Raw genomic sequence first — 22,096 nt, forward strand, 5'->3', positions numbered from 1 at the left:
TACTTCTGGTTTTTGAATGGCTGATTCGAGAATCTCACAGGGACTTTTCTGCCCTGACTGGCTTCGAACTGAAATTCTCAAATCTCAACCTCCCGAGTAACTAGGATTACAAGCGTGAGCCACTGGCACCCAGCTGAGAGCTTATCTTTTACAGATAACATAAGAAGCATTTTTAGATGAAATTATTATTGTAATTTTCTCCAAACATATCTAGAAGGAGAGAAGGAGGCAGGAGAGAGACTGGATACTTACTACCTATAGCTAAAGTGAGATTGGCCACATGATTATATTGACCCAACCTTTGGGAATTCTTGAAAGTGTCATAATAAAATAAGTCAAGTTCATAAAATCTGCATATGAGTTATTGTTTTTACACAGCCACCACATCTTTTTCCTTCACTTCACATGATCCCCATTCTCTGATCCCACCCAAAACCAGATCTAAACTCTCTCTATTGATTTGCTGGCAAGCTTTTATCCCTTTGGTCGAAGATGTTCTGTTGGCAGAAATAGTGCCTTATTTATCTTTGTATCATGCTGCTTAGAATAGAGTTTGTTGAATCGACATGAGCTAAATAAGAGTATCTACCCGTGAGTCCTCAGCCCATTGACTCCCCTCTCCCATTGTCTTGACTCACCTTCAGGAGCTCCTGACCTGAGCTACAGCACATCTGTGCAGGGCTCTACAACTGAGTTGGGATAGGCAGCCTCTTTGCCTTCCTGCATGTGTGGCCATATCACCACAGAATTCTCTCATGGTAAGCCATATTGTATTATACTATACAATCCCAAAGGACTAGAATCTCACATCAGAATGAAGAAGTAAAAACTGAAAATCCAGAGCAACTGGCTCTTTTTTTCCACCACCCCATTTTGCAAAGCTCAGTGTGCTGCTCTCTAAATGTGGCCTGCAAGGAGAATACAGTATGGATGGACTAATGCAGGTTCAGTATGCTGGCAAAGATGCCTCACTTACTCTATAGAATTACATATGTAATCATCCATTGGACCCTGGCATGCACTGAGAAGGGGCACAGAATGCACTGGAGTTACAGTCTGGGATGCTTTATTATCTAAAGTCAGAAGGGAAGATACAAAAGCTGTATTATTTACCAAGCAAGTATAGTAGGCCTACAGAAGGTTTGGTCTTTTTGCTAAGCTGTCAGATGCTTGAGGCAGCTGGCAGACGGCTGTATTTTATGTCCTGGCTTAACATTTTCGAGGCTGCTGAATAATGTAGATCCTTTTCAGCGGAGCGACCTTCTCCAGAGCAGGTGTAGGTTTTTGATGTGCCTTGTGCACTGTAGCTGGAAATTTATGGTTGAGCTAAAAGGTGAGAAGGGAAGAAGAAATAAGCATATTGAATTTTTTGTCATGAAATATTAAAGTAGTAGAAAACAATGTAGTTGGTCAGGGAAATCTCACTGGTTTTGTTTATTTCTTTGATAATACCTTTTTTTTCCCATACCATATCCTGTCTTGAACCCGCAGAAGCATGTGTTAAACTGGCACTTACCTCATTAACATGTCTTTAAAATTTCAAATTATAAGATATAGATCTATAGAGCCTGGCATGTTGGTGCACTCATGAGTTTGAGTACCAGCCTGGGCAAGATCCTGACTCAAAAAAACCCAACCACCCCAAAACAAAACCAGTACATGATATACACATACATATGCACATATTCATATATAACATTATAATATACATACAGATTTTAATATATACACCTATCTGCATGTCCAACTATCATGTTTTGAAAAGTTTAAAAAGTAGAAAATAGTAATTTACATCTGCAGTGCTCTGTGAAATTTAGCAATTTTGAAGCCATTCAGTATGCATTTATTGGTCACTATATCCTAAGAAAGCAATCGGGACACTGGGCAAAATCTTGAGGCAGAGAAATCTCCTTAACTGTCAAAAGATCAGAAAGAAAGAGCCTCTGGAAGAGTGACACTGTTTGTGATGTCAAAGCATTTGACATCGCAATGTTTTCTGTTAATGTGGTATAAAGATCATTCCATATTATTTGATCTAAATAGCTTGATGAAAGAAAACAGAAACAGCTAAATGGCTTCGGGTAACAAAAGTTACCCAAGACATCTATGAAGAAGACTTAAATGGATTTAAATGAACATAGCCCGAGACTGTTAGAGAATAAATTTCCTGTGAAACCAAGAGACCACAAGGAATTTGCACTAAGGGCAGCTTACAATGAGGCAGCTGTCCAGCTGAGACTCAATGTTGCACACGTAACTACGTTTGAACAGTTTGAACCCAATGACCTTTTGGGTCTATTCTAGTTTTTGATTTCCAAGTTCATCAATACTGCCTGAGAGTACCTCAGGATACCTCCCCAAGCCAGCAAAGAAAGGGTTCACTTGGAAGCTAATTAATCATTATTGAACTTAGATGGCCTGGCTCTGACACTCAAATTAAATAAAAGGAAGAGATAAACTGCTCATGACCCCAAGCATCACATTGTTTATGGTTTGTTTGGACTTTGCTAAGCCATGGAAAACATATGTGCTTTACATCTCTTCTAAAATATCCTAGCCCAAGCTAAGAGCACATAGCAGTCTCTTTCATGTGAAACTTGACTCCAAAATGTCTTTTCTTCTCCATCTCAAAAAAATTAAACACATTATAGTGTTATCAATGATTATCTCTCGGGCATAGTAGCTTGAGCAATTCTTAGTCTTTGTTATACTTATTATTTCCCTACTTTTGTTTTTTGTTCTTTTACAATAAGTAGGTATAAGTTACATACTAAATAAACTCAAGGATGATCTCTGCTGACATTCTAGATCAATGGAACAACATAATTCAGATATTGGTTATGTGCATTGCTTTAGAGTCTGAAAAGGAGCTGGGGACCTTTTTTGGTCAGGACAATACTCCTTGGTGTGGATGGTGAATTTTACAGTGTGAGAAGGATAAAGTATTTTGCCTTGTCTTCCTTTTCACATGCTTCCAGACTAGGTGGGGTTTTTGTTGTTGTTGTTGTTATTGTTGTTTCAACCAAAACAGATGGCATAGTTCAGGCAAGTTTTAAATCACATTCAAGAAATTCCATGCAGCGAAAAACAATCGGGTAAGTTACTTAATGTCAAATGTAAGGGAAAAGAGCATAAGAAAGGAAACAAGTAAGTGTGGTCTAACAGAGATGGGGCAAATAGCTAAGGTGTGGGACAAGAAGATATATAGGGACTACAATAGAGAAAGCCACAGATTGTTCTTTAAGGATGAGAAATGATAGGTGGAGTTAAGAAAGGAAACAGTAAAAAATAGTAAGTTAGTGTATTAGTCCATACTTACTGCTTATTTAACACTTATTATTATTTGATCATCTCCAGATAATCCCCAGAATTTAGAGCTTACATTGTCTTCGTCATTTAAAAAGTTATAGGGGAATGTAACATGGAATTGTCTATTTTTATGTATATGTACATGTCTATTGCATTAATGTAAACACAATTCACAGTGATTTGCTGCCATTATCACCATCTATCTCCAGAATTTTTATCATCACAATATGAAACTTGGAATCATCCCAATCTGAACTAGAAATAAATAGAAACAGCTTTCTAGAGTACAACCTATAGTGAGTTGTGTTTTAATCTGGCAATTTTGGGGGGAAAACCTGGAGTTTTTGCTTTTAGACTTGGTAAAATGATAGTGCTTGTACAATGAAATGTGTTTCTTGTCTGATTCATTAGAATAAAAGAATCTAATGTAAACTCTACTAAGGAACTATATGTATATTCATTATACAACATTATACAACATTTCTAAGCTCTTTTTCTCCCAAGTCTCTAGCAACTGCCATTCAACTTACTGCCTCTATCAGTCTGACTGTTCTAGGTTTCCCAAAGCAGTGGATTCATAAGATGTTTATTTATATGTCTGGCTTATTTCGCTTACATAGAGTACACTTACGGTTCGCTCCGGGTATGGTATGTGTCATAGTTCCCTTCCATTTCAAGGCTGAATGACATTTCATTGTAGTATATGCCACTCTTTGTTTATCCATTCATCCACCCACAGAAGCTTGGGGGCTATTTTCACTTTTTGGCTGAATGATGCTGTAATAAACACTGGTACACACATATCTGCTTCAGTCCCTATTTTCATTTCCTTTGTGTATATCCAGAAGAAGAACTAAGCTATCATCTGGCAGCTCTATGGCTTATTTATTTTTTGAGGAAGTACTATCTTGTTTTCTGTAGCATCTGTACCATTTTATGCACCCATCAGTGATGCATAAATGTTACAAATTATGTTTTAACTAAGGAATGCAACTAAAGTTCTAAAAGCACTGCTCAACTGCTCCTTACAAGAGAAATATTACAAATTGGAATAATTGGAAGACTGAGTTAGTCAGTGGGGCCTGTGGATTGTTTGCCAGAATTATTTCCACTTCCTTCTCAGTCCTGTTGATTTATTTTTTCTTCCCAAATTTTCCCAGATCAATTCACAAAGTTAGGGAAATTGCCCATAATTATTAAGCTACAAGTATACAGATTCTGTGGATCCTGCAGCCAAGTTTCACAGCAACTCTTGATAATATGAAAACAGAAGAAGAGTCAATTCCTGTCAATCAGGACCATGCTGATGTAGAAGCACTGGGGGTTGTTTGGTGGACAGTCTACGAAGGTTTGATGAAACTGCAAAGTGCATTTAGGTCAGTCACCAAGTGCAGCAATTCTTTGTTATGAAGTTTATATCAATGGAGACAGGGAAAATTTACTTTGAAGTCTGAACTAGAAATAAATAGAAACAGCTTTCCAGAGTACAACCTACAATGGGCTGTCTTTTAATCTGGAAATTTTGGTGAAACTCTAGAATTTTTGTTGTTGGATTTGTAAAATGATAGTGCTTCTACAATGAAATGTGTTTCTTGTCTGATTCATTAGAATAAGAGAATCTAATGAAACCCACTATGGAAATATATGTCCATTCTGTCTTGCTGTGGCTTCCTCACTGGGGCAACATATTAAAAATGGAAAGCATGCCAGGCCTTGTGGCACATACCTGTAATCCCAGCACTTGGGAAAATGAAGGATAGTTAGGATGATAGCAAGTAGGAAACCAGTTGGACTACAGAGTGAGTCAGTCTTGAAAAGCAAATCCACAAAACAAACCAGTGACAACAACAACAACAAAAGGCAGAACAAAGGAAGATTCCACACTGAGAATTTACCTTCATTGCTGAGTATAGTGCCTGTGGATCTCAGAAGGTATATTTTTAGCTTCAGAGGAAAAGTGAAAGAAGTGTGATAAAAGTATTTGTTTTAGAACCTGAAGTTGGGTAGCTGGAGCAGTCTCGAGCTTTTCGTTCATCTTTCAGGGGTGCTAATTTCCAACTCCAAAGTTGGCCCTTAAATTTCCGCACCCTGTTAAGCAACATGCTTCAAACATTCAGTTCACATCAATGAAATTCAAGGATACTCCTACACTGATGTTCATCTACAGAACAAGAAGAACCTTTTAAAATTTGTAGATGCCTTTGATAAGTTTTTTCTTCTCCAGGATTCAATTTCACAGGCTTCTTACTGACTTTGGCTAGTGGTGACCCAAAGTCTGGCGAGTTAAAAAAAAAAAGGTCTGAACTTTAACCAGGCACCAACATTCCCCCTTCCCAGTAATCTAACTCCATTACTAATGTTTTAACTGAATACTTTCAGTGCTGAGAAGTGTCACACTTATTGCCAAATTTAACTTACGTGACTGTTCATAGATTTAATATTTTGCAGTGTCATGTTCTTTCACTCTCGGCTGTAATTTTTTTTTTTTGGGTCCAGTCGTGGTCCCTGAACTCTGGGCCCGGGGCGCTGTCCCTCAGCTCTTCAGCTCAAGGCTAGTGCTCTACCACTTGAGCCACAGCGCCACTTCCGGCTTTTTTCTTTTTGCTTATGTGGTGCTGAGGAATCGAACCCAGGGCCTCGAGCATGCAAGGCAAGCACTCTACCACTGAGCCACCTTCCCAGCCCTCGGCTGTAATTTTTTTTTAAAAAAGTAAATCAGGAACCACAAATCTCAGAGGAATTTCATGACTTCTAAAAGGTCAAATAACCTTTAAGTAGTGGGTGGAACTTGGTTTAAGATCAGGTGTGAAAAACTTTTAATCCAAGGAGCTTTTGCATTTCATATTACCTTCTGTGCAGGAATATCATAGCATGTGATTAAGTACTGGACAACAGGAATACTTTTACTTGGGACAGGAGAGATGAGAAGCACTGGCTGGAGAGATAGGTGGGAAAGGAGAAGTAGGGTGGGGTGGGAGAAAGGAGTCTATGTGGAGAAATGAGGTAACAGCAAGGAAATAGTGAGAAATAGCAGTTCAGACTCTTATTTAGATTTGTATAATCTCAATCCTCTGGGAATTGTTTTCAGTCTCAATCTTAAGCCTTAAGACAGCTTTCAAGTGCAGAGATGAATAGCATACAGAGAGAATTTTCTGCTGTGATTGAATAGTTGATGTCCCTAATAATTGGAGGTTGACTTAGACTCTTAAATTCTTACAATCAGTATCAGAAATAACATGGATCTAGGGGCTAGATGTAACTTCAGTGGAGGATGGGAATAAATGTTCACAAATGACCTCAATTCTACTACTCTATACCCTATATTTCTTCTGATCAATTGTTTATTGTTAGGGCTCCATGACAATAAATAGTATGGGAGGGGAGGGACACCGTAATACAGGGGAAATCTACCAAGAAGTGTTTTTTTTTTCCAGTTGTGGAACTTGAACTCCGGGCCTGGGTGCTAAGCCTTTTCCTCAAGGCAAGTGACCTACCACTTTGAGCCCAAACTCCACTTCTGTTTTTTTCATGGACTTTCCTGCCCAGGTTGGCTTCTAACCTTAATCCTAAAATCTCAGCCTCCTAGATAGCAAGGATTACAGGCATGAGCCACTAATGCCCAGCTTCAAGTAATATTTCTATTTCAGCATTTATATCTTTTGATTTTATGGTACTAGTCTATATAGTTATATGGCATATCGTTTCATTTTTTAAAATCAAGGTCAAATTCACGCATAGTGAACTACCTATCTTAGTATTCTGCTTACCGAGTTTTCATGAGTGCATTTCCATGGCCCCCTCTACACATAGGACCATGCCATCATTCCCCCCTTCCCTCTCCTGTCCCCATACGTGATAGCCACTAATCCTCACAGATCTATTAGTTGGTGGGTTTCAACCCCAGAGTTTTATTATGAATCACTCTTTGCTATAGGTTGAACTATGTATTCAAGGCAGATTTTTCTCTTTTTTTTTTCTTAGCACATTAACTTCCATATTTGAGACAGTCGCTTATGGTAATCTTGGAGCTTATTTTTGCTTCTGGCTTCTTATCCTTTGCTTGGGATTCCAAATGATAGAAGGTTGGATGCATGCCCGGGAACAGAAGTGAACACTGCCTGAAGGCTTGCTGTACTAGGTACTTTGCATGTATTTAGTATATGACTTCATTTTACTATCACACACTTTTCTTATGAAGAGGATGCATGTACTGATGAGGAAAGAGAAGAAAACTGCCCACAGATACATAGCTAGTGAGTAACAGAGCCAGCCTAGGTACTAAGCAGATATGAGAACCTGCTGTCAGAGCCAGGAGGCTTCATACCCTTAGCTACAGTCTGATTGTGGTGCGCACTGGCTTTAAATAGGTATAGCTGCTGTAAAAAAATATTTGCAATAGCATGCCATTAATAGTCTCTTAGGGTTTCTAAACATAGCTTATCATTTACATTACTTATTATGACTTATTAATTACTGGGGAAGAGATTACTCTTTTTAATCTCTGAAATAAATGATAGCTTTTTAATGCAAAAGAAAAGAACCTTCCATGCCACAGACATACACCTATCTGTTTATAAGAACACAATGTAATCTAGCATTAAAAATGATCAGTAATTAGTGAAAGGTTCTTTTGTTCAACATATATATTCCTAGGTGAAGAGTCTCTTCTTCACAATTGTAGTTACAAATGAGCGGGGGTGGTGGTGGTGGTGGTAGTAGTGGTGGTAGTTATTGCCCTGAGGGCAAGGGGTTCAGGGAACAGGAATAGAAGCGTAAGCTACCATGGTGGCAGCGCATCACCTTGGTGGGGATCATTAATCAGCCTGGCTTCCAAAGCCAAGGAGGCTGAGAGTCATTTGTGACTTCACCCCAAAATTTAAATGGGAGAACCAAACCATTTTAGAAGACTGTAGCTATAACTCACCATCAAGAGCTTACTCCTGCACTCTTCCAGAACAGTCATGTGCTTTAGACAAACTTGTTCATTTCATTGTCATACAACTAGCCTTCACAGAGAGCGCACAGAGATCACTCTACCTCACACTCTCCAAAGAGCTTCTTGTCTGGGAACTCATTTACCTCACCCAGCAGCCCTTCAAGCTCCATTTTCTTCTTTACCCTGCTTTACAAATGAGGAAAGTGAAGCACAGGAGAGACAACTTGCTCAGGGTCATGATACATTGTCAACAGCACTGAGTGGGGACCCTAAACATACGAGTTTCTCTCCTATGTTTTTATAAGGTCGAACTGATGGTTGTCAGACCCTTGCTTTTGACAAAACAATACTCTAAGTATAGGACTTTGGCAAGAACCTGGGGAGCAGCAGCTGTAGGAAGGAGCTTTCTCTCAAGTCCCACTGTTACCTACCCAATGGCCAGATCTTCTAGACAAATTCTTTCCTCAGATTAATCAACAAACAAGGAACTGTATGCATATCACAGGAAGGAAGATTAGAGCGGCATTTCCACTTTAAATTGTTCATGTTCCTCCCCTCCTCTCCCTTTCTCCAATAAAGCTGAAGGTGGCAGCCTCTAAGTCTCATTGGGTTGCTTAATCCTCACTTTTCTTCCCTGTGATGCCCCTGTGCCTACAATAAATCTGTATGCCCTTTCTTCTATTCACCTGTTTATTTCAGACTAAGTGAAGTGATTAACTCTTAGAAATGCTGAGAGAGAGAAAGAGAGAGAGAGAGAGAGAGAGGTTTTACACTCCACTCTAGTAGCCTTGTGCCCTTCTACAGAGGCTACCCTGTCCTGTCCCCTCAATGAATGTAGGGGGGAGCAGAAGAGAGGTTCTTTATTACCTTGAATGTACTTGCCATGGAGTGAGAGCCCTCACTATACTTGTCTACAAAATTTAGGAATAAACTATTGACTCTAAAACACCATACTGCTAGCCAGAAACTGGTGATTCATGCCTGTTATCTTAGCTACTCAGGAGGCTGAGATCTGAGGATTTGTGGTTGAAAGCCAGCCTGAGGAGGAAAGTCTATGAGACTTTTATCTCCAATTAACCACAGAAAAGCCACTGTGGATCAAAGTGGTAGAGCACTGGCCTTGAGCAAAAGAGTTCAGAGACAGCACCCAAGCCCTTAGTTCAAGCCCCACGACTTACCAAAAACAAAAACAAAAACAAAAGAATCTCCCAAAACTACACTGGTAACTTGGTAAATTTCTAAATATAGAAGTAAAAATAGCACTGGTCAACTATCTTTATAAGCAAACTTTACTGGATAAACCCAAGTAATGTCCAGGATTTCTGTAGCCTTAAATCATGCAATCTTCTTTAGCCATCCTTGCCTTAAATAAAACATTTCCTTATGGGAATATTGGGTGAAAGGGAGGTCAAAAACTGTTGAATTTCCAACATAGACTGGCTGTATTTTTTAGTGTTTCCCAGAAATATTTGAGAGGGAAAAGTTTTGCCAATTTAGTATGATTCTCACTTTATTTCCTATCATATTTTTCAAATGAATACTGTTTCTCTGACCAAATGCAGTAAGTTTTTCACATGGGAATCAAATCTCTGGGGTGGGAAAATATTTGGTGGTCCATGCCCCCCCCAACCGTCCGATCTGTTGGGTGAATACCTCAGTAAAGCACTGTATAAGTCACCTGCATATGGCTTACCTTGTCCAGTGTGTCATTCAAAGCATCCAACATCTGTATTTTGGCAACATTTGCAATAGCACTGTCAAGATGAAAAGAAACTTCAAATAAGACTCAAAATTTTTCAATAGCTGGAGGTTCACACCTGCAATCCTGGATACTTAGGAAGCTGAGATCTGAGGGTCTCTGGCAAGTCAATTGGGGCCAGGAAAGTCCACCAGACGCATATCCAATTAATCAACAGAAAGCTAGAAGTGGAACTGTGGCTCAATGATAGAGTGGTAGTTTTGGGAGCAAAAGCTAATGGACAGCAACCATACCCTGTCTTCAAGCCCCTGTGCTGGTACATGCGTGTGTGTGTGTGTGTGTGTGTGTGTGTGTGTGTGTGTGTGTGTGTGTGTGTGCGTGCGTGCGTGCGTGCGTGCATGCATGCATGCATGCATGTGTGCCCGCACATGCACACATACACAATAATAAAATGCTCACACTAAATGATTTATACAGAGGGCTATCTCCTTGACCTTCAAGTTTCACTCTGCTCAATCATACCTAGAAGATGAACATTCTGTTTCTGTGTATTCATGTGCTACATGAGCATTGTAGGCCAAATTACTATTATAATTGTGTTTTTTTCCCATTGAAGTGCATAGCTAGGTAAATAGTCATAAACTGGAACCACTTAGCAAATCAGCTACTCACCAAAAGCTCACACTATTCTGACTTAGAGCCCATAGGTTAGTTCTGATTTTTGATTTCATCAAATGAACCTCTGTAACATGTACTCTTTTGTATCTGGCTTTATTCTCTCAGGTCAAGTTGTTTTGTAGGAAATTTTCAATCAGGGTCAAGTCTGAGGTACAATTTCTTGAAGGAAAATGTGCTTGGCATATTTTTTCCTGGACAGTTTATATTGGGTAGCAGAAGTTATTAGGGAATAGACATAGATAGATGATGCTTAGAAATGTATTCTCTCTCTGGGGCTGGGAAGGTAGAGTGCTTGCCTTGCATGCGTGAGGCCCTGGGTTCGATTCCTCAGCACCACATAAGCAAAAAGAAAAAAGCCGGAAGTGGCGCTGTGGCTCAAGAGGTAGAGCGCTAGCCTTGAGCTGAAGAGCTGAAGGGCAGCACCCTATTATATATAATATATTCTACAATATATTATATTCCATATATACATATATATCAAATATATGGAATATATATAATACATATATATATATATATATATATATATATATAAAGCTATTCTCTAAGAAGTGCTCGTCCATGAAAATAGAGCACACACCAGAGTAGGAGATGTGAATAGCACAGGAGGATTTACCATGGAGTCAATGCAGTCACAGCTCCAAGGTGCTGGGCCATTTTGTATTTGTCATTTTTGGTTATTCTTTAAAAATCCCTTCACCCATTCTCTATTCTTCAAGTCTCCTATAATTTGAATCGGTCACTGGCAATTAGAGCAGAAGAGACTGTTCTTTCTTGCCATTTGCTGTTTAAGTTCTTTCTAATAACTACTAAAAAACAATGAGTTTTTAAAAGAAGGTTCCAATCACTGCTTTATTACTCTCCAGCCAACTCCCCTGCACTGTTTGAATTCACAATGAGTCCCCATTTTTCTGAGGTGCAGAGAAATGAATGACCTGTCCATTGGCTGCCTGCTAGAAGTCATTTCCAAGCCCAGATTCTTTAGTGCCTGAGACTCTGGCCCAGACATGTTAACTGGTGTGACAATAAACAAGGCTTACGCTTGAGTGGAGCTTTAGAAACAGAACAGACTTCCTAAATTAACCAGCTTGCAAGTCAACAACAGTCTGGTCCCCTTTACAATGTGCATTTGCTGTTTTAGTAACTGCCCAAGATGCTGGATCGGAAGATAAATACTGTGCACCCCTCACTCTTTCATCATGGGCTGGCTATTTTCTGATAGTAGAAGAATCAAACCACTATCTGCTATTGTGAGAAAATCAGTATTTCATACTAACAATGGAGAGATGGGGAGTTCTGTAAAAATTGCTCACCAGGAATTGGAAAGAAAACTTGAAAAGTCATTTACAAATAATTTAATATTGCAGAGATTCTCTGAGATTTAAAGTGCCTTGAACATCTGTTTATCAACTCTTTTTTTTTATTGTGAAAATACTGTACTGAGGGGTTACAATTACATGGGCAAGATAATGAGTACATTTCTTATCAAGCTTTGCAGCCTCCTCCTTTGTTTCCCCTTCCCATTCCATCCTCCCTCACTTATCAACTCTTTTGAATCACTCATCCACCAATCTATATAAACCATCTTGAATTCAGTCTTTCAAGAACCCCTCATTAGACTACTTTTTTGTATGCTTATTTCTCTTGAGATGCACAGGTTTCCTTAGCCAAGGCTAAGGAGTGAGTGGTTGGACCATTTGTGCAAGGGATCCAGCCCATCCTCTTGGCTTGGCTCTAGGAATAGCCAATGTGTTCAGGTCCTGGCAGAGGATCAGGGAGAAACCAGCTTCAGTAGCTGTGCACCTTTCAGTAGCTGTGTGTCTGCCAAATATAGTGGCTGTTATTTCTTAAATAATTGAGTAATACATTCAAAACAATAACAGGAGAAAAAGCATTTGTTTTTAATTTAGGAGATCTGCTTCAGCAGAAAGCATGTTATGAAAACAAGGCTAGACCAGGGACACTATAGGGAAAGGAAAAAGGGATAAACAGGTGTGCATCAGGCTTGGATACATTTAGAACCATGTTTTCCAAGTAGGAGGTAGCTGGGTTCACTGCAGGAGCTAGGAGATAGGTAGGGGTCATGGTGGGGCCCAGAGAGTCCTCTGGGTGGTAACTCAAGTCAATACTTATCAAGACACTCACTGCCACTCCACCCTTGGCTGGCTGCCCAAATACATCTAGGACCTTGGTTTGCTCTAAAATAACTTTGAAAGCAGAGCCATTTAAAGCTCCTCAAGGTGTTAAGGGAGAAGAGATTAAGCAATTCCTACCTTGATTTCTCTAATCCTGCTTTTTTGTTGTGTCTCTCCAAGATGCCCATTTCTTGCTTTTTGGAAATTCGCATTCCTCCAGCTTTTACTATAAAACAAATACACATCCATATAGAAATTAGAACAGGATTGCCATTTAAGGTATGATGTCAGTTTTGAAAATATTTTCCAGGTTTCTATTTTAAAGCTTGAAACTGTTACCTAAAATACCACTAAAAAGTGGGTGACAGGAAAGGTTGAGGTTTGCTGGTTTATACTGAGAGAGGTGGAGCCAAGGGTGAAAAAGCAGGTTTTATCTTAGATTTGGAGAGAAGAATTAACATGTGCCCATAGGTTTTTCCACCGAAAACCCGTTTTTTTTTTTTTTGTGATCAAGCCAATTACATTCTTCATGATAGCATTTCACAATCACAATGTGACCTTCTGTTTTCCCACAAGATTAAAGTTTTTGCATGGCTTGCATTTTTTTCAACCAAAGCTTCCAAAAGCTAGATTCTGAGAGATGAGAGATGAGCCGTGCAATTCAACAGAGGTGCTTCAAATTCCACCGGATGCCAATCTTCCATCCCAGATCCCAAACTTTTGTGTGTTTGAGCTCAGAGGTTATAATAAGTAATTAAATTGAATTAATAATTCTGCCATTCAAGAGATCAATTAGTGTTAATTAAGCTACAGATGACCTAACAGTAATTCAAGTGTTTAACCATGTCAGATGAAATCAACTTTTGAAAAAGAACAACCCATTTCAGGTTGCAAGTCAAAGCAAATACTTTTTTCGGTTCCCAGGAAAATCATACATCTAAAATCTGACAAGCTGAAATGAGAAACAGCTAAATGGACATTGATTTGTTTGAACTTGTTCATTCTTTTTATGGAAATGCCACATGGACAATTTTCTGCAACTAGTTCCCAAAAGTTTCTGAAATAAAGAAAACCTATTTCTCAATGCCTTTGTGAATTGACTTTATCATAGTTTTTTTTGAAAGTTATTATCTACTCCTTTTGGAATTCATGAAGGAAGATTTTTGAATACAATTCAAAAGGCATAAAAAGATTTACAGGCTCCTCCTGCCATTATTTCCCAGCCTCCCACATCATCTCACAGATATTGCTAATCTTATATGGTTTTAATGTCTTCACAAATATTCTTTTTCCACCTTCTTTCTTTCTCCTGTCCTCCCTCCTTACTTCCCTTCCTCTTCCTTCTTGTACTAGGATTTGAACTCAGAGTCTTATGCTAGCTATGCAAGGATTTCTACCACTTTTTGGAGCCATACTTCCAGCCTCTGTCATTTTTAGAAAATTGTAACAGATAATAATATTTTTCCTACATATTCTTTATTTTTTCAGTTAGCCTTGTATATTGGAGAAAGTTGTATATTTATGTATTTATATCTGTGTCTTTCATTTTAGTGTCTATTTTAGAATTCCATTATACAAACTTTCTCTGTGTTTACCTAACCAGTGTGCTAATGTTGAACATTTCATGCTTTTGATTTATTGCTAGCACAACAATCTTGCATTGGTTATACATAATTTGTGCCATATATAGATATATCCATACATGTATCCACAAATATATATTTGTGGAATTAATTCCTAGAAATGATCTTGTTAGCTCTTAAAAGTATGTGCATTTGGGAGTTTTTCGTTTTTGTTTTTGGCAGTGCTGGGGTTTAAACCCAGAGTCCCTCACTCGCTAGGCAGGTGCTATACCACTGGAGTCTTGTCTCCCAGCCATGAGTGTGTACAGTTGGAATTTTGTTAAATCTCACCAAATTGTCTCCTGCAGAGCTTGTACCAGTTTATAATCTCATTCATTAAGGTGATAGTAATCATTCCTCAAGATTACTAGTAACTATGAGCTAGAACACATTTCATTTTGTCAACTACTAAGTTAAAGAAAAGAGGGGCATCTTGGCTGGACATGGTAGATTACACTTGAAATCCTAGTTACTTGTGAGACTGAGATCAATTAGGAGAACTCCAATTTGAGGCTAGCCTGAGAAAAATGTTCATATGACCTTATCTCATCTAACTGTGGTGGTACACATTTATCTTTCCATCGATGCAGGAATTATAAATAGGAGGATTGTGGTTTAGGCAAAACCTGAGACTATGTTTGAATAATAATGAGAGCAAAAAAATCCAGGGGCATGGCCTAATGTGATACTGTGCTTGTCTAACCAGTGTGAGGCCTTAAATTTGAACCTCACTACCACTAAGAAATAAAAATAAAATATGGTATCTCATTTGTTATTAGAGTTTGAGCTTCTTTGGGAGTCATTTCTATGAACTGTTTCAAGCCTTTGGTCTTTTTTCCTATTGGTCTTTTCTCCATCTTTATCTTATTGATTTATAGGAGCTATTTGTCTGTGAGATTCATTGCAAATATAAAATATTTTATTGTACCAGTTACTGCTTTTTCTTTATTTTGTTGGTAATGTTTGTGCATTGCAGACATTTGTAGTGTTATTCAATGTGAAATGTATTGCCTACCACAATAATGAGTTACTTGTTCTTGATATATTAAAGTGAGGGAAAGAAGTCTACCTGTCTGAACACCAGAGGATTGTACAGAATTTGATAGAAGTTGAGCTATATAATCTTTATGATGATAAAGTCTTTTCTGTGATTCTAACTCTTTGTATCTATCTCCAAAAGAAAATCCATCACTCTCCTCTTTGGGATCGAATTCTTAGCAGAGAAATAAATGCTGAAAGATTAAAAGCCCACATAAACATAATAATAGATCATTTTTAAAGTACTAAATAATTCACAAAGAGGTTTCAATTTCATAAGTCAGGTTATGAGTACAATGGATCTTAAGATTAATTTTTTGTGTGTGCCTGTCCTGGAGCTTGAACTCAGGTCCTAGGTGTTATCCCTGACTGTTTTGGCTTAAGGCTAGTGCTCTACCACTTGAATCACAGTTTTACTTTTGGCATTTTTGCTAATTAATTGGAAATAAGAGTTTCACTTTCCTGTCTGGGTTGGCTTTGAACAATGTCCTCAGATCTTAGCCTCCTGAATAACTAGAATTGCAGGCATCAGACACCAGTGCACGACTCTTAACATCCTTTTTTTTTTTTTTGTAAGTCCTGGGACTAGACCTCTGGACCTGGGCAATGTCCCTGAGCTCCTTTTGCTCAAGGCTAGCACTCTACCACTTGAGCCACATCATCACTTCTAGCCTTTTCTGTGATCAATTAGAGATAAGAGTCTCATGGACTTTCTTTCCAGGGCTGGCTTCAAATTGCCATCCTCAGATCTCAACCTCCTGAGTAGCTAGGATGACAGGCATAAGACACCAGTGTCCAGTTCTTAAGATCAGTTTTTTTAAGAACAATAAAACAGAGTAATGTGAGGGTAGGAATCAAAGCTCCTTCCTAAGGAGATTCTTTCTACCATACAGCAGCCTTTAACTCTTCTCTGTTTTGGGGCTGTGGATGATAACTTAGTGCTTAGGAAGCATAAGGAAACCATACCTTGGATTTCCAGATTACAGTTCTTTTTACCAACTCCGTTCTAGGAGATAACCTCCTCTCTCATCCACATACAGTAGAGAAAAGCAGAAAGTAAAATCCTCGGTGTGATGTGCTCACTGAATTATGGATTATGGCTCTCACTGCCTGGGGTAATTCCATCAGATGGAACCAGTTTGTGGGAGGTCATCTTCAAAGCTCCTTTGGGAACATTGGTCATACTGGTTTCCCAGGATCTAGATGAGCCATCATTTATAACACAACACAATTATGTTCTGGTCCATTTTGTTTCTAATAAATAAGTATGGCTCAAAGGATCTTTCCAAGATCTCCTTGTATCCAAAATAAAATATTTAAAATTGTAATCATTTCATAACTCCATGTTTCTTGAGACTTTGTAGAAAGATCACCTAGAGTTGAGCAAAGTAAAATATGAACTGTTTAACATTTTAGTGAGAAAAGTAAAATTTGAGTATAAATACTTAAGACTTTAGGACCTTGCAATAAATAAGATGATTTAGAAAATAAAGTATAAAAGATGTTCTTTAAGATAGCTTCATTAGAAAAGCAAAATTTTAGGTAGAAATGTAGCTCAATGGTAGAGTGTTTGAAACTAGAAACAAATTTAAGAGGGAGAAATTAATCCCTACCTTTGTATAAAAATTGAACTTGTGGTAGAGTTTGTGGCTTATAAATTTTTGAATATAAGCTTTGTAGTTTTGAATTCTATATAATAATTTTTCGAATTAAGATTTTTCCAGACAGTTTGTATGGTTTTTTTTGAGGGGAGGGGTAGGAGAGGTAGAGAGTAGTCAAGATTAAAAGAAGCCTACAAGAAAAATTAGAATTTTTTTCTTCCCTATCTCTGTGGAAAAAGCAGACACAAAAGTTGGTGCAACACCTTCTACCTATGATCAAGAATTTCTATTTGAAGATTTTAAAATTAAAAAGGCAAATGTTTGCAAAATGCCTACTTGGTGTTCACAGCTGATTTATCAGTAAATTTTCAGTTTTCAGTCAGTCAAGATCCAATAACAAAACCTTCAACAAGCAAAGACTGCAGAACAAGTTGGTGTTTTTAAGCAAGAGGGCAATGGCACCAAACTAACTCACTTTCTTTTATTTTTTGGGGGGGGAGGGGTCTTGAACTCAGGGCCTCATGCTCTCACTTTTCCTTTAAGATTGCACTCTACAACTTGAGCCACAACTCCACTTCTGGCTTTTTGCTGGATCATTGGAAATAAAGTCCCAGATTTGTCAGCCCAGGCTGGCTTTGAACTGTGATCTTCAGATCTCAGCCTCCTGAGTAGCTAACAGTACAGGTATAAACCACTAGTACTTGGCCCAACTTTTTTTTTTCAATCCCAGTTCCGATGGCCCTAGGGCTGTGTGGCTTTGGTCCCTCAATCCCATCGAGACTCAGTTTGCTTTTCTGTCATCCATCTGTAGGGCTGCTGCCATATCTAGAATGCCTGTGCTATGCCAGGTCCCCAATCAGCACTGAGAAAATAGCAGCTTTTCCTACAGTCAAACACTCATCTCCTGTGATGTTTGGGACATTGCATCTCATAATCCGTCTCTTTGACTTCATAAGTCAGTCCCCTTCAACTCGCATAAATTGAGATGATAGAATTGAGAGAATCAAGCCTTTATTTTGTTTTTGTTTTTAAAATGACACTGGCCCTTATGTAGTCCCGGTCATTGAACAGGTTTTGTATTAATTTTCACATTTGTGCAAACCTCTTCTCCCAAAATTTTCCATTCTCTAACGAGCCAGAAAGTTTCTCTAAGGATTCAGTGTTAGCCCCTTAAGGCTTGGATTCAATTGTAAATCAATTTTAGAAGCACAGGGAATATAGACAAATTGATGAAGGACTGCTAATCTTTCTCTTCATCTGTGTTTATCTCATCTGGATCTCCTTCTACTCTCACATTTTTGGTACTGCTGTTCATGCAATGGAGTTCTTATTAAAACTTAGAGTGAGGTAAATAAAAAAAGCAGGCAATTCAAAGCTATCCTTCCTAGAGCCCAGGCCACCTTATGTTTAATGTAGTCTTGTTTCACAGCATAAATGTATAACCAGGACTAACAGAGGTGCAATATATTACAATAATACACATGAAAGAAAAACCTCTAAGCACTCCACACGTAGGTGGGAGAGTTACAGTTGGCTGACTTCTGAGTAGCTTCATTTTTAATGATGATGCAGCAGGCACAAGTATAATTTCCACTGCAATTTCTTGCTGTCCTGATGTTTGTAGCAAGGCCTAATGCAACTCCAACCTCAGGAGGTATTGAAATGGAGGAACATCATTTTTGACTGCAAGGTATTTTAATAGGCCTGCATTTTTAAAGGGTCAATGTTCATGTAACAGACACTTTACATAAGCTATTACTTTTGCTAAGTCCAGGTGCCCATGCTTATAATCCTAGCTACTCAGGAGGCTGAGTTCTTTGGTTCATATCCAGCTGGGGAAGGGTGGAGACTGGGGAGGGGGAGAAAAAAGAGAGAGGAGAGAGAATAGGGAGGAGAGAGAGGAGAGAGAGAGAGAGGAGGAAATCTGAGAGACTCCACTTCTAACTAGCAAAAGGCCAGGCTGGAGGCATGACTCAAATGGTATAGTGTTAGCCAAGCAAGCCATGTGAGTGAGAGTTCAAACCTCAGATTGACTTATTTTATGTTAAAAATAAAAACACTCAAACAACAATAAAAAAAACCTATTGGCCCTAATAATCACGATAACAACCATACTATAGTGATATTATTTATATCTCCTTTTGGAAGCTAGAAAAATTAAGGCTTAGGGGCTGGGAAGATGGCTTAGTGGTAGAGCGCTTGCCTTGCATGCCTGAGGCCCTGGGTTTGATTCCTCAGCACCATATAAGCAAAATGAAAAAAGCCAGAAGTGGCATTGTGGCTCAAGTGTAGAGCTCTAGCCTTGAGCTGAAGAGCTGAGGGACAGCGCCCAGGCCCAGGGTTCAGGCCCCACAACCAGACCCCCCCCCCCAAACAAAAAACAAAAAACAAAAAATTAAGGCTTAGCTAGGTGCTAGTGGCTCACGCCTGTAATCTTAGCTACTTAGGAGTCTGAGATCTGAGGATCACAGTTCAAAGCCAGCTGGGGCAGCAAAGTCTGTGAGACTCTTATCTCTAATAAACCACCAGAAAACCAGAAGTGGTGCTGTGGCTCAAGTGGTAGAGAGCCAGCCTTGAGCTGAAGAGCTGAGGGACAGCATCCAGGCAAAGAAAGAAAGAAAGAAAGAAAGAAAGAAAGAAAGAAAGAAAGAAAGAAAGAAAGAAAGAAAGAAAGAAAGAAAGAAAGAAAGAAAGAAAGAAAGAAGGAAGGAAGGAAGGAAGGAAGGAAGGAAGGAAGGAAGGAAGGAAGGAAGGAAGAAAGGAAGAAAGAAGAAAAGAAAAAAGAATATTCAGGCTCAGAGATGTAGGGCAACATTCAATCTCATTCTGTGTGATTCCAAAAGTCATAGCACATCTTTTCCATTACACCTTATTGGCTTTCCATTTCTCAGATCTGTATTTTGCTTGTAAAAATTGGGTGAAGATAGTATGTTAGCATCTACATATTTTTACTCCATAAATAAAATTTAGTGTTATTGCAAACTGGTTCAAACTTAAAAAATGCAGTGAAACCAACTGAAGGGTGAAGCTTCTTTGTTCCCTTGGGCTCAGTGGGGAGGCAAAAGTCTGCCTTCATCTCCATTCTAATTATCCCAAACCTCTTATCTGTAGTGTCACAGTTTATAATAATTAATTGTCATGCCAAAGGCATCGTGACATGCTTGATGGAGTCGTGGTGTGCTATGTACACAGAGTAATTAGCAATCATTAATGGTGGGGACAGAAAGTTCCTGGTGGTTTCAAACTTTCATTTGGTTTAAGTTATCTCTGTGTTTCTTGTGTAAAAATATAATGGAGCAAATCAGATTTTCGCTTGATCATGTTATGAAGGATTGGGGGTAGAAGTGGTTGGAAGAGAACATTGTCTTTTTTTCCCCCTTCTTAAAATAAATGTGCTGAGATTCCCTTCTAATAATTTACACATCTAGTTCCCTACCATTAAGTTGTATCATCATTACCTTTAAATGTAGATAATGTTAAATGTCACTAAATGCAATTACAAACAAGTCAGTAGACTGCCCAAGAAAATCAGGCCACAGTGCCCTTCCATTGTACTACCCACCAGAAGCCCTGAAACTAGGTCAGGCTTTGACGCTTTGAGAAGGTTGTACCTCTCCCCAGCTGCTGTCACATCTGCAGTAGAGATACTGAACCTGGACTTGGAGGTGCACAGAATTATACAAATAACTCAATTTTTTAAGTAGAGAAAGGCAGGCACCAAACAGTCCTGCTTGTGAGATCCTGTTTAAGGAAAAAAAGAAGGAAGACAGTTCAAAGAAGAAAAGACTAAAAATAGACAGGTACACCTCAGCCAATCTATGTGAACATGTGCTGAAGTACAATAGAACTGATACCAATAGCATTAAAAAAATTCTATTTGTGGAGGCTTTGCAAAACCCCTTGATAGCTACCTTTTCCAACCATCGCCCCTGAGTCCCATCCTTGTGTTTGTTTAAAAAGTGCTTCTCAGTTTGACAGGCAAACTACGTCCTAGACTACCCAACCCCAAAACCTGAGGAGAGAGGGATGGGGTGCTATTATCTGTGGGGGAGCTGCTTTGCCTTGGCACAAGGGCAGATGAGATACAGAAATTGTGGGCAGACAGTCTGAGAGCTGGGACTTCAAGGGGGAGGTAGCGAATCATGCAGGTGTAGTTGTGTCATAGCAGGCTACAGGCAGGCAAGTGTAGCACTGGGGCCTGACAAAATCCCCAGGTGGCTCTACACACCAGGTAAGAAGGATGAAAGACACTGGAGGGAATCAGGCTGAAAAGGAAATCGTGGCTGGTGGGGAACCTCAGCTGGGGGTGGAGAGCAGGTTCTGTGGGCTTTGATGAGACAGAGGCATTTGCTGGAGCCATCTGTAGGCCAGAGGACCAGTGGGAGCCTACCTGCAGGAGGACGCCCCCCTTTCCGCGGGGCCAGCAAAACTTGCACTTCATTCGTCATGGTGTGTGTGTGTGCCAGGGGCTTGCCAGTGCTCTGGAGGCTGAGTGCCAGCTGCAGCTGCCCCAGCACCTTGCCTTTATACTGGCAGGGGAGGGGCCCCTTGAGGGCTTTGCTGAGCAGCAACAGGGTTTGTCACCCAGCTCTGTGGGAGCCTGCATCTCCTTGGTAAACTTTCTCTTCAAAGGCAACTTTTTTCCTCTTCATCTAAAAAGGCATGGTAGACATCTACAGGGGACAGGATGTTCTGATTTTCTGTCCCAGGCAGAAGAGGAGACTCTTGGGATTTGGTGGAATTCTTTTCATCACCAACTATTCTTTCCTCCTGTTAGTCTAGTGTACCAGTGTGACAGGCTCTTTGTCATAGCCTGGCAGGATACCAAGGGCAAGACAAGATGTTTGCTTCAACCACTCCGGTCTTTTTGAAGAGACAGTTACAAGCCAGCACTATGTCTTTGTCTATCCCATTGCAATCACAAGTATTTTTACTAAGAAAATTATTGGAGATATGCACAGAGGATGGGAATCGTGTATTTCTCTTTTGTTTTGATGGGAGTCAATATAAACGCCTCAAAATACAGGAGGCTATTTAAATTAAGATGTAGTGACAAAAAATGCAATGTAGTACAAAAT

General features: G+C 39.3%; 1 protein-coding gene across 1 annotated transcript; it reads right to left on the reverse strand.

Moving 5' to 3' along the window:
- Positions 1-1,049: 1,049 nt before the first annotated feature.
- On the reverse strand, positions 1,050-21,505 carry Dapl1 (death associated protein like 1). Its single transcript, XM_070035584.1, has 4 exons — positions 21,409-21,505; positions 12,896-12,983; positions 9,939-9,999; positions 1,050-1,326 (listed from the first exon to the last, which is right to left on the reverse strand). The coding sequence occupies exons 1-4, from the start codon at positions 21,464-21,466 to the stop codon at positions 1,210-1,212; spliced, it is 324 nt and encodes a 107-aa protein (XP_069891685.1). The 5' UTR covers positions 21,467-21,505; the 3' UTR covers positions 1,050-1,209.
- Between the last annotated feature and the right edge of the window lie 591 nt (positions 21,506-22,096).

Source organism: Dipodomys merriami, unplaced genomic scaffold (assembly GCF_024711535.1).
Source record: "Dipodomys merriami isolate MVZ:Mamm:240054 unplaced genomic scaffold, mDipMer1.0.p SCAF_1, whole genome shotgun sequence".
Classification (NCBI taxonomy): Eukaryota; Metazoa; Chordata; class Mammalia; order Rodentia; family Heteromyidae; genus Dipodomys; species Dipodomys merriami.